The sequence below is a fragment of the Engraulis encrasicolus genome, chromosome 9 (genome assembly GCF_034702125.1).
Source record: "Engraulis encrasicolus isolate BLACKSEA-1 chromosome 9, IST_EnEncr_1.0, whole genome shotgun sequence".
Lineage (NCBI taxonomy): Eukaryota > Metazoa > Chordata > Actinopteri > Clupeiformes > Engraulidae > Engraulis > Engraulis encrasicolus.
The window spans coordinates 21,518,281-21,530,780 of record NC_085865.1 but is presented as its reverse complement, the minus strand read 5'-3'; the positions used below and the strand labels follow the sequence as shown (position 1 = coordinate 21,530,780).

General features: G+C 45.4%; 1 protein-coding gene across 7 annotated transcripts in view; it reads right to left on the bottom strand.

Moving 5' to 3' along the window:
- Positions 1-12,500, bottom strand: part of ptprma (protein tyrosine phosphatase receptor type Ma) — a 304,853-nt gene that overhangs the window by 119,094 nt on the left and 173,259 nt on the right. For all 7 annotated transcript variants that reach the window (XM_063206751.1, XM_063206756.1, XM_063206753.1 and 4 more), the window contains 3 exons: positions 9,353-9,661; positions 7,129-7,238; positions 72-273 (listed from right to left, as the gene is read on the bottom strand). In XM_063206751.1, the coding sequence (XP_063062821.1) occupies positions 72-273; positions 7,129-7,238; positions 9,353-9,661 (621 nt within the window). The remainder of the gene's footprint in view (positions 1-71; positions 274-7,128; positions 7,239-9,352; positions 9,662-12,500) is intronic.

The following is a 12,500-nucleotide window of genomic DNA, read 5'->3' as shown; positions in this document are numbered from 1 at the left end:
CACACACACACACACACACACACAAACACACACACACACACTGTACGTACAACACAATTAAACACACTCACCTGAGATCTTGGTGGTGAACTGTGCGATGGCGGGGGGTCCGAAGCCCTTGATGGTGCTGGCCCGGATGGTGAAGGAGTAGGTGGAGCCCGGGTACAGGAACTCGAAGGTGTGAGACGTCTCGTTGCTGAACTTCAAAACCTTGCCGCTCTGGTTGGTGAGGTTGAAAACCGTGTCAAAGGAGCTGACGGCCTTGTAGAAGATCTGCGGGTGGGAAAAAAAGACACAGACACCGATTGTGTTTATACATGTATATGTATGTTATTGTTGGGGCTTTTGGGCCTTTATTTTGACAGGACAGCCAGAGAAGAGACAGGAAGCGGGTGGGAGAGAGAGACAGGGTAGGATAGGGTAAAGAACATGGGCCAGAATCGAACCCAACAAATACGAACAACAAATATGATACCCTAGCTGTTTGGGCCATAGACCAAGGCCTTATCTCTATGGTATAAAAGATAGGTACATACAGTTCATGTATCTAATGTTCACATAACATTTTGTCCCATTCAAGACTGCCAGTCTGCAGAAGATTGCTTGTTCACATTCCAACGTCACACGTAGCTACCACTTTATAAAACCACCATTGAGAATCTGTCTGTAGGCCAGGAGAGGGCATTTTGAATTGAGCGACAAAATACATGGAAAACATTCAACATATTATATAGAAGTATCTGTGTAGGCTCACAGTTCAACAATGTCATTTTTCAAACACTATTTCAGACACTATTATGGTCTTTGTAACGGTGTTGTGTCTCAGGGACGGTAGGGTTTGGATGTTGGTTTTACACAATTGGTATAATAGTGGTACAATTGTTATAATGTTCAAGATGTCTGCACTCTACGTCTACGTGATCCTCTCAAAGAGAGCATCAGTGCCAGGCAGTGTCTGACAATGTTGCTATTAAATAGGAAAAACACCAGAAAGGAGAATTAAGAAAGATACGGTATTTCAATACAGCTTACGTCATGTTTCTTTTATTATATATAACGGGTCATGTGGTGTTCAAAACTGAGGTCAGGCGGATGGGGGAGAGAGAGAGAGAGAGAGAGAGAGAAAGAGAGAAAGAGAGAGAGAGAAAGAGAGAAAGAGAGAAAGAAAGCCCCTTTAAGAGCTCACGTCATCCATAAACAAACCAGAGCTTTATTTGGCCTGGTACAGTACATGTCCAGACACAGAGCCAGCCAAACCTTTCCTGACTTAGTCTTGCAATACGTACTCCTCCACTCGTTTTGGGAGAGGGAGGTCGTTCTTCTCCCTATATCTCTCTTTTTCCTTCCTTGTACTGAGTCGCTTCATATCCCTTTCTTTCTACAGCCTTTCGTTTCCTTCTTTCCGTTCCTTTTTGTTTTTTCCCTGTCTGTCTAGGTTCGCCGCTCTCTCTCTCTCTCTCTCTCTCTCTCTCTCTCTCTCTCTCTCTCTCTCTCTCTCTCTCTCCTTCATCATCTTCTTCTCTTTCTTAACACCATTACCTTTCCCCACTCCACTTGAGCACAAGATTAGAGGGAAGGAATTCTAAAGGGAAAAGCACTCGAGCGATTCACACTCTGTAGTGTGCAGGTACACGCATGTATGATTGTGTGTCTGTGTGTGTCTGTGTGTGTGTGTGTGTGTGTGTGTGTGTGTGTGTGTGTGTGTGTGTCCTCCTTCTCTTTCCTCTCCTCTTTCACCTCCTTCCTCCTCCTCTTCGTCCCCTCCTCCTAATCTTCCTCCTCTGCTCTTGTCTTCCCTTCTTCCTCATCCTATTTTCTTCTCTCCTCCAGCTGCTCCTTCACTTCTCCTCCTCCTCCTCCTCCTCCTCCTCACCTCCCGTTCCCTTAATGTAACTCTATCAGCTCTGTGAAAGGCCTTCATTTAAATAAATCATTTTGCCAGTAATAGCGGGCCCTCCATTACAATTCCATTCTAATTCCAATTAAACGCGCACAAAGGGGACCTGGGAGAGCAGAGCCCACACACACACACACACACACACACACACACACACACACACACACACACACACACACACACACACACACACACACACACACACACACACACACACACACACACACACACACTGGGAGAACAGAGCCCACTCGACACTCAGGTGAGACACACTTCTTGTACATGCACACACATCCACACATCCACACATCCACACATCCAGTCAACCCACCCACACACACACACACACACACACACACACTCCTTCCATCCAATTCATCCTCGTGTTAGTCCTGTACCTGAAGGATTTTACATGGCAGGCAGTCACCCTTCCAGAAATTTCCGAGCCTTGGCAGAGGACAGGTGCGCTAAGTTTTTTAATACAAAAGTTTTGAGCTCAACAAGCAAGGCCTTTTCCTATTAGGATTCCAAGTTGGCTGTCTTGCTATGATAATTTCACATGGTTTAAACACGAGGGAGGCACTGAGCATTGGGTTAACATTGATTTTTAAAAGAGGCTGAGAAGTCTCGCCGCTGTGTTATGCAGGGCTTGGTGCTATTGTTTTGCTTCTCCTCGATAGGAGTGTCAAGTCGTCGAGGAATATTTTTAATGAAGTATACTGTGGTGTACGTACAAAATTGTGTAGAATACTTTCTTTTTTTATGCCCAGTACTTATTGTAAAGGTTCGCATTTAGCTCCTGTGTCGATAAGAGAAGTGTCAAGTCGTTGAGGAATATATTTAATGGACTGCACCGTGATGTACGTAAAATTCTGTGTAGAATACTTTGTTTTTATATGCCTCCTACTTGTTGTAAATAGTCAAATTTAGCACCTGTGCCGATGAGAGGAGGCATGCCAAGTCGGTGAGGAATATTTTGCTGGATGGACTATGATGAAGAATTCTGTGCAAAGGATTTGGTGTTTGTGAAGGGTCTCATTTAGGTCTGTGCAGATAAAAGCACTATGATGTAGAATATACTGTAGCTGTGATGTTTGTTTCGTATTATTTCTTTGTTGCCCGCTACTTGTTGTACTGTACAGGGTCTCATTTAGCTCTTGTGAGGATAACAACAATAGGCAGGTGTGATCCACATCAAAAGAGCATGTAATTAAACATACCCATCTTTAGAAGCATGCACACGCACACTAATGTGCACACACACGCACAGGCACACACACATGCACACACACACACAAACACAAACACACACACACACACACACAAGCGCACACACACACACACACACACACACAAGCGCACACACACAGACACACACACACACACACACACACGCAGGCGCGCAGGCACTCACACACGCACGCACGCACGCACACACACACACACACACACACACACACACACACACACACACACACACACACACACACACACACACACACACACACACACACACACACACACACACACACACACACGGGCTGTATATAAAGGGCCTGCTTTAAGAGACAGCCTTGAGCAGTCTTGAGCATATGGCACACTAATACCTACGTATGATGCTTGAGTTGTGTGTGAGAGGCGTGTCTCTCTCTCTCTCTCTCTCTCTCTCTCTCTCTCTCTCTCTATGTGTGTGTGTGTGTGTGTGTGTGTGTGTGTGTGTGTGTGTGTGTGTGTGTGTGTGTGTGTGTGTGGGGTGGTGTTGGTATAGATTTGATGAGAGGAACAGAAGATAAAAAGCAAATCTGTTCCATGGACCACCATCGGCAGTCACCTGACTACACAATGGGCACACACATGCCCACACATTAACACCCACACACATACACCAGACACACACACACACACACACACACACACACACACACACACACACACACACACACACACACACACACACACACACACACACACACACACACACACACACACACACACACACACACACACACACACACACACACACACACACACACACACACACGCGCGCGTGCACACACAGACATGGCTGCAACCACAGATACATACACAGACACAGACACAGACACAGACACAGACACACACACACACACACACACACACACACACCTGTTTGCGAGGCCCCCTCAGAGGTAGCCGAGAGCCTAGCTAGCGCGAGAACAAAGGGCTGTTTGGGGAGGCAAAAAGGCCCTTCAAAGGCTGCTGTAAAGCTGAGAAGCAGCCGGCACTTTTTTTTTGCATAATGCCGCCGCAAAAAAATAATGGACGCCGGTTTAGTCAATCAGTTCCTAATGAGAGCGAAACTCTTTCATTTGGCGCGGTATCTTTTTTTTGGCTTTTAAAGCGCAGCAGATCATAATCCTGACACCTCGACACAGGGGGGGACGGGATGACAGAGTGTAATTTCATAATGGCAGTGTGTGACAGCTTAATTGGCGAATTTTTTTTTCTGCCTCACACAACAAATGAAGTTCAGCTACAATGGGTCTTTTGACTGCACACGAGTATGCATGAGCACATACACACAGACACCTAGGCACAGACACATGCTTTCAGACACACACACACACACACACACACACACACACACACACACACACACACACACACACACACACACACACACACACACACACACACACACACACACACACACACACACACACTTACAGACACACAGACACACACACAGACATGCACATACAGACACATAGACACATAGACACACACGCACGCAAGCGCACGCGCACATGCGCACAGGCACACACACACACACTCTCTCTCTCTCTCAAATCATACTACAGATTTCTGAGCCCTGTGCTCTGCAAGCTTACATGCAAATGAGGCACTTTTATCAACAGGAGAGTTTTTCTCTTTTTTCGTTCAAGTTGAAAGCGCTTGATGAGATCTCACATGACTTCAAACATGGCGACTTTTAACTTTTAAGTAGCAGGGTTTAGGTAAATACATTTTTTTACTTCCAGTGTTCACAGTTGATGCAGGCGATCTCAAGAGGACTGTGACAAGATGGGTCTTGCAGTCGGATCAGACACGGTACATAGTCAGGTATCACATGACTGTAAACACTTCAGTTCTTAAGTCCTGCATAGTTGAGGTAAACATATATTTCTATTGTATTTCTGGTGTTGACGCAGGTGACCTCAAGAGGGATATACGGTTACTGTACGAGATCTGCCTTGCGGTGGATGTCGGACATGATGGTACTTGCCGTCGTAGTGCCCACATTCCGAAACACCTGAGACGAGACTGTGATCTTTGTGCTCAGGTATGCGTTAAGTGTGACTACTTGGAGTGTGATGGAAACAAACTTCTCGCTTCAGTCAAACACAAAGAAGAGCTGGCAAGTCATGTGTTTGCTGGTGTGTAGCTTGCTAGCTGGTGCGTAATGCTTTTCTTTGTTTGTTCTCCTTTACTTTATTGGCCATCCATAGCTGAAGTGCCCTTGAAACGGTACCTAAATAACTGTAGGATGTTGCTTTTGAAAAGAACATCAGCTGAGCTGCTTTTCCTTCACTCTATGGCTAAAGTGTCCTTTGACAAGGCATCTAAGTCTATTATCCTTCATGGAGACTGTACCTAAATATCTCTATGTTGGAAAAGAGTGTCAGCTACGTGTACAGCACTGTAATTTTTTTAGACATGCACAGTGACTTCTCGATACATTGGTTGGCTCATCGTTCGGTTAGCTTTTTTGGAGGGTTGGTTTGCATACTATATACGATGGGTCAGTTGACCTCACTAAAATGTTTGAAGGGTGGGTGGGGATAAGTAGACGTGCGTCAGATTGGCCCTGCCGTGACTCTAATGCTAGGGTTGGAGGGTTCGATCCCGGCCCAGGACCTTTGCCAATCCTCCCCAATCTCTCTCTCCCAGTCGCCTCCTGTCACCATCTCAGACAGTCCTATCTAATGAAGACATAAAAGCCCCTAAAAATATATCTTTAAAAAACGGCAACAGATTCTGATCTAGAACATTCCTGTAGTTAGCTATAGTGGTTGTTGTAAGCCAGTGATTCTCAAAGTGCGGTCTGGGGACCACTGGTGGTCCGCGACAGAGCTCAGTTGGTCCGCGAGGGGATTTCGACTTTTCCAAGACACGCTAGCAGAAGGCTGTATTTGTAACATTATTGCAAAGCCAAACATGTCTGAAGTCATATCTTCACCAAAATAAGACAGGCTTGTAAATGTGAATAAAAACTAAGTGACCTGCATCAAAATGAATAGTGTCGAATTAGCACTCGTCAACTGTCAATTCAGTTGACAGGTGGTCCCTGAACATTTTTGAGGGGACAAAGTGGTCCTCTGTCTGAAAAAGTTTGAGAATCACTGTTGTAAGCCAACTCTTTACCCACTTCGGACCCCTCGTCCTATCCAGAGTAACTTTCCGGGGAGTGGAAGAGGTCATCACATCAGAATAAAACACCTTGACTTTACATTGTGAAACTCAGCAGCAGCTGCTGTAGTGAAAGCCCACATCCGCCTTCCCAGCCCTGCACTCTATTCAATTCTCACCATCGCCGCATTTGTGATTGGAGCGTCGAGGAAATATTTCGAAATATTTTTTTTTTTTCTGTGAGTACATCCTGGGCCACACACATATGCACTCACATGCACACACACACACACACACACACATACACGATCACACACACACCCATGCATGGTGCCTTTGTTCCGCGTTTGGGATTAACGTTATCTGCCACCCTCAGCCCCGTAATAGATTGTGTTAACAAGCCTCAGTGCATTCAGGGCTTAAGGTTATTAGGGTTAGATTTATTAGTCAATTAAGGCGCACCGCTGAATGAAAGATGGCGCGTGCCTCGCTCCGTGCCCACGGCGGGAAGATGGATGACTCGGGCTCGGCACACTGGCCCGTGCGGCGCGGCACGGTGGGCACGGCATAGACTGCCACCCCGCAACAAACCACTCCCAACCCAACCACCCACCCACACATCAAACTTTCTGCCCCCAACCCACTACTACAATTCACCCTACACACTCCCAACACACCGCCCCCACCTCCATTACTCCTCCATGCCTCTCTCCCACTCTGTCTCTACCCAGCAATGCCTCCCTGTTCACCGCACCTATGGAGCTTACACTACGCACCTATCACCACCACAACCACCTACACCCCAACCCCCATCAATGCCTCCCAGTACCATATGTACATACCTCATACTGCTTAATTATTCCGTAGGTCTGCACAGGTTCCTGCCATTTCAGGTCGATCTTTTCCTCGTGTGTGCTGCCATGGATGGACTCCAGGGGTACTGGCCCGGGCACTGAGAGACAGAGAAAAGACACCATAAACAAAGAAATGCATGAGAGTTATGACTTGCTATGCATGGAACTGGCTTACTGGATTACTATGCATGAGAACATGATTACTATGGCTTACTATGCATGAGCTTATGTGTTATTATTGCTTTGCCATGAGTTCATGCATTACTATACTATGGTATGGGTTCAGGTGTGATTGTCTATTACCAAACTGCTGACCAAATACTACATTAATACACATTGTAACATTGTTGTCACGCAGGGAGTTGGCTGAGGTGACACTATAAACAAAACAGGGACGAGCTAAAATAACCTGTCCGGGGCAGAATATGGTGTTGATTTACAGGAAATGCACACAGAAAAATGAGATTAACATTGAGAACTCTAGCACAAGAGATGAGGATGTTACTCTGAAGTTATCAGTCATACATATACCGAACTATAGTATTCATTGTCTTTTGTTGAAAAAAGAATTGGGATACAGCATCACAATCAACACTGCCTCAGCTGAAAATATTGTATTGCAAGCTAGAGGTAATATTTTGCAGAGAAAACAAACCGCCTTAACAATGTCCTGAGCCCAGATGGATAAGTTAAACTAACAATGCATACAAAACCTCTTCTGATTTTTTTTGGACATTTATTTTGTGTATCTCACCTCCCCACCTCCGCCGCAAACCACAATGTTGATACTTTCCAATCCAATATTCATGATAAAAATCGAGAAAGCAAGAAAAGCAAACCTCTGCTACAAATACTAAGTCTCCATGCACAGCATTGAAGCAATAACTGAGTGAAATTCCTTGGGTGTGTGTGTATGTGTGTATTTGTCTGTGGATGGGGGGGTCAAAGGGAATGAGCAAATCGCTGTGGCTCCTGGTAAGGCTAAAGGGTCTCAAAAAAAAGTGAGCGTTTTGTAATTCCGGCCTTGGCATACTCTGCCTCACAGCGGTTCCCATTTAAAGAGTTTTGATAGAGGTTAGAGAGGGCCGTGGTTTGGTATCCCCCCCCCTTCTCCAGCTGCCAGAACTCAATGAAGGAGAATTCCTACACAACTTCGTGTTTGCCAAGACTCTTTGTACCTCCAGCAAAACAAACTAGCACTGCGTTCAAGGACAGCCGCTTCAATGGCAGGCAGCAGGAACTCACATCACGAATGTGAAAAAAATGTTTAAGAGGTTAGGAGATTAAGCCGAAATCAATCAGACAACTGAAACAGCTTGAGGGGCATCTTCACTTAGTAGGTTATACAATATAGTAGAAAATAGTTCAACATCTCAACATCAATAGTAAATAACTGCTTTAAAACGAGCAGCATGCATCACTTCATTTCTGGAGAGTTGCTGTTGAAAATGTATATTCCTCCAAAATGTACAAACACATATCTTTCATATCAATCATAGTATCTTTGGCTGCTCACAATCATAAAAAGTTTATCTGTGGTCTGCCAGCAGAAAGTGTTTTTCACTATAGTACTCAATGCCTTACCCAAAATGCCTTGGACACCAGTCAGAATACAAATGGATTGAACTTCAACAACCTTAAGACAGCTATTACACTATAACAAAATAAAGAGGTTTGCTGCAATACAACATGTGTTGCCATGACCTTTCTTTTAAAAGATGATTCTGACAAATCCTTTTGGCAGAAAAATGCAATACCATGTAATACAATATGTAATAACACCAATGTAATCTATGACTGTCTTAGTTTTCCCAATAGAACGTCTCTGATGTAATGTCATGTTACACAATATAACGTCACTAGTTGTACACACTGACACTTATCCACAACCATTGACATTCCTAGTCCGTAAGCAGTCTGAGTTTCTTGATAATGTAATTTCATGCAATCTCATGTCATGTAATAGAGGCAGCAAGACTAGAAATACCTCTTTCAGCCCTCAAGAAGCACTAATGATACACTGATGCTTGAGCATCTGGACTTGTTGTTCTGTAAATTTCCTGTACACTTCGTATCTGCTAGTGATGTTGGCTATGATTATGTTCTCGATTGTAAGTCACTTTGGTTAAAAAGCGTCTAGCAAATGCAATGTAATGTAATGTACACAACATGTAACGACAGGGGGTGTGCACAATGAAACTCCACCACTGACCATCTTCGTCCGTGAGCACGCCCAGCTCCTCGCTCTCCTTCACGCCCTCGCGGTTGTGCAGCACCAGTCGGACGCTGACGTTGGAGTACGGCGAGAGGTTGCGGATGGTGTGCTGCGGCGTGGCACTCAGGGTGTCGTAGCACAGCTCCTCGCGCGTCTCCTCCTTGCCGCCCGTCTGGTAGCGGTACTGGACCGTCAGGTTGTAGCTGTGGCAACGGGTCACGTTGTAGCCGAACGGCTCCCAGCGCAGCGTGATCTGCCGCGACTTGATGTCCACCACCTGTAGTTTGCGAGGCCCATGCATGGGGTCTGTGGAGAAATAAGAGAGAGAAAAAAGAAAAAAGAGGGGAATAACAGTCAGCTTTTTGAAAGAAATGCTTACAAATACCAAATGCACACAGGTGTCACGGAACATCAGTGGAGAAGTTTCAGAAAGCACTGCAGCAAACTTCCTATACCCTTCTATGTCTTTTTTGATGAACCCACATCACTGTCTAAGAAAACAGTTGAAGGAATAGTAAATATCAATGCTCAATATTTCAAAAATTCCTCCAATATTTTCCACCCTATGGTATTGCTTTGGTCCACTCCTTATGCTGCTATCCAGCATACTAACACCATCCATCCATCCCTATATGCCATAGATACCATATCTATCATGGTGCTGTGTATACAGTATATGAGCTACCTGTTGACCTGAGTTACTGAACCATCCCAATGCACTTCAGTAGTTCCCTTAGGGGTCAAGGTTAGGGCTTTGATTTGGGTTTTGGACTGTACGAGATCAGCCCTTTGGCAGGTCATCCGGACAAAACCCGTTTAGATCATTAAGGTCCAACTGTGAATTGTGGAGGGCCCCACAGCCATCCCTGTAGGACTCCCTTCAGCCAGATCTATGGGGACCAGCAACCACCATCCACCAACCCACCACAGGCTTTCTCTGCACTCCATCCCATATCACACGATCCGCCCCAGGCTTTCCCTACACAGCACAAGCAACAGCTCTCCCCACCCACCCAAGGCTTTCTCCCCACCCCAGGTTGTCATCCCCAATCCCCCCATGCTCTCCCTTTCACGTCTAATCAAGAGGCCTCTGCTATGTTGCCTCCTCAATCTGTGCTCTCCACTCTCTCCCCCAGGGAGGACCAGGGAGCCCCAGCACACACTAATAGGATCAATTTCCATTCACAGGTTCAATTCACACTCCATTTCTCAGGAATTTAGCCCCCCAAGTCAACTCCACGGCCACTGTATGTTGTGTCGTTCAGATAGTTGGAATTCCGTGTTCATTCATTCATTCATTCGAATCTAAGCCTTTTTCTGCCTCTTTTTTTGCTATGAAGAAAGCAGTTGAGCAATTTGATGTGTCAGTTTTTTAGCTGGTCGCCAAAAATGCCTCAGATTTCCTGTGTTTTCCACCATTTCAAGTAAGGAACAGGGAAAGAATGAAACAGTACAGTGACACTGACATTATCTGTGATAGTTATACATACAACTGTATTCTTCTGTGAACATGAAACTCTTATAATAACTTCCCAGAGCGCTTACTTATTTGATGGATACGAGCACACATTTTTCTTGTGCTATACAATATGATTGGGCAAATCTTTTGTATCTGTATCAGAGTGTCGTTAAAAAGTGTTTTATTAATCTTTATTCTGAGCACGAGGGGCAGCAGATTCAAGCAGATGGCAGGCGGCATCCTTTAATCACCAGGGCCTATAATGTAACTCCACTGGTGTGAAGTGAGCAGTGCCGAGGATGATGAGAGTGCTGCATGCCCAGTTAAGATTAATGCCGACCCCTCTGTGTGTGTGTGTGTGTGTGTGTGTGTGTGTGTGTGTGTGTGTGTGTGTGTGTGTGTGTGTGTGTGTGTGTGTGTGTGTGTGTGTGTGTGTGTGTGTGTGTGTGTGCGCGCGTGCGTGCGTGCGTGCGTGCGTGCGTGCGTGCATGTGTGTGAGCATGTGTGCTAGGAGCTACATCAGGCCCTTCATATGCTAGCCATTAGAGGACCGTTGTCAATTCAGGCCATATAATATAACATTTATTGTCAGTTGGGAATATGTGTGATGCTGTAGTGTATGTAATGTCATGCAGCGATAACTAAACAAAATATGATTGACCAAAGGATTGCAACAGTACATACTAAATAGGGCATGCCCGTCCCTTAAGTTTATTGCAAATTTATCAGCGGAACAGATATCTTGAGGAATAATGCTATCCCTACACAGTATGTATTTATGTTACATCTATGTCAGGTCGTCACTTCTGCTGACCGAATTCAGTTTCAGCTGCAGGATTCTTTACCCTAGCATGTGCAGACACAACCATGATAACATTTCAAGCAAGGTGGCACATAATAGTGAATTGGCTAACAATAGGCACACCAATATGACAAAATATGTGAAAATGTGCAGAAAATTCTGCCAAGAATGATACATACTGTAGGCACAGATGGCCCCTGTTAGAGCCCTGATGCTTCCTAATCTGACAAGGTATAAACACTGAGATGATTTAAGACCTATAGGCATGTAGAGCTGAGACATTATCATTCAGCATACAGTTAACACCATGGTAACCAGGTATTCAGGTGCCCGTGCCAATTTTATGCACTCAGGTTGCTCTTTCGCCCAGGCATTCAGATGACAGTAGTAGGCTAGAGTGGATGGGAGAGAGAGAGGGAGCGGAGGGAAGGCAATTTCCTCCTATACAAAAGAATAGACTTTATTGTCATGCCAGCATGGAAAAGCTCAACTTCCGCCGCTACTACTGCAGCTGAAGGAGAGGGAGAAGATGGGGCCTGCGCTGAGCACTGCAGCTGAGGAGGGGACATCATCCTCTCTGGGCCCCTGATTGTTTCCATCACAACAATTGCTATGCTGAAAGAGCCAGTGGATGGGCAGGAGGCAGGTGGGCTCGGCGGAAAAAGATGTGTGTGTGTGTGTGTGTGTGTGTGTGTGTGTGTGTGTGTGTGTGTGTGTGTGTGTGTGTGTGTGTGTGTGTGTGTGTGTGTGTGTGTGTGTGTGTGTGTGTGTGTGTGTGTGTGTGTGTGTGAAAGAGAGAGAGAGAGAGAGAGAGAGAGAGAGAGAGAGAGACAGAGACAGAGAGAGAGAGAGAGAGAGAGAGAGAGAGAGAGAGAGAGAGAGAG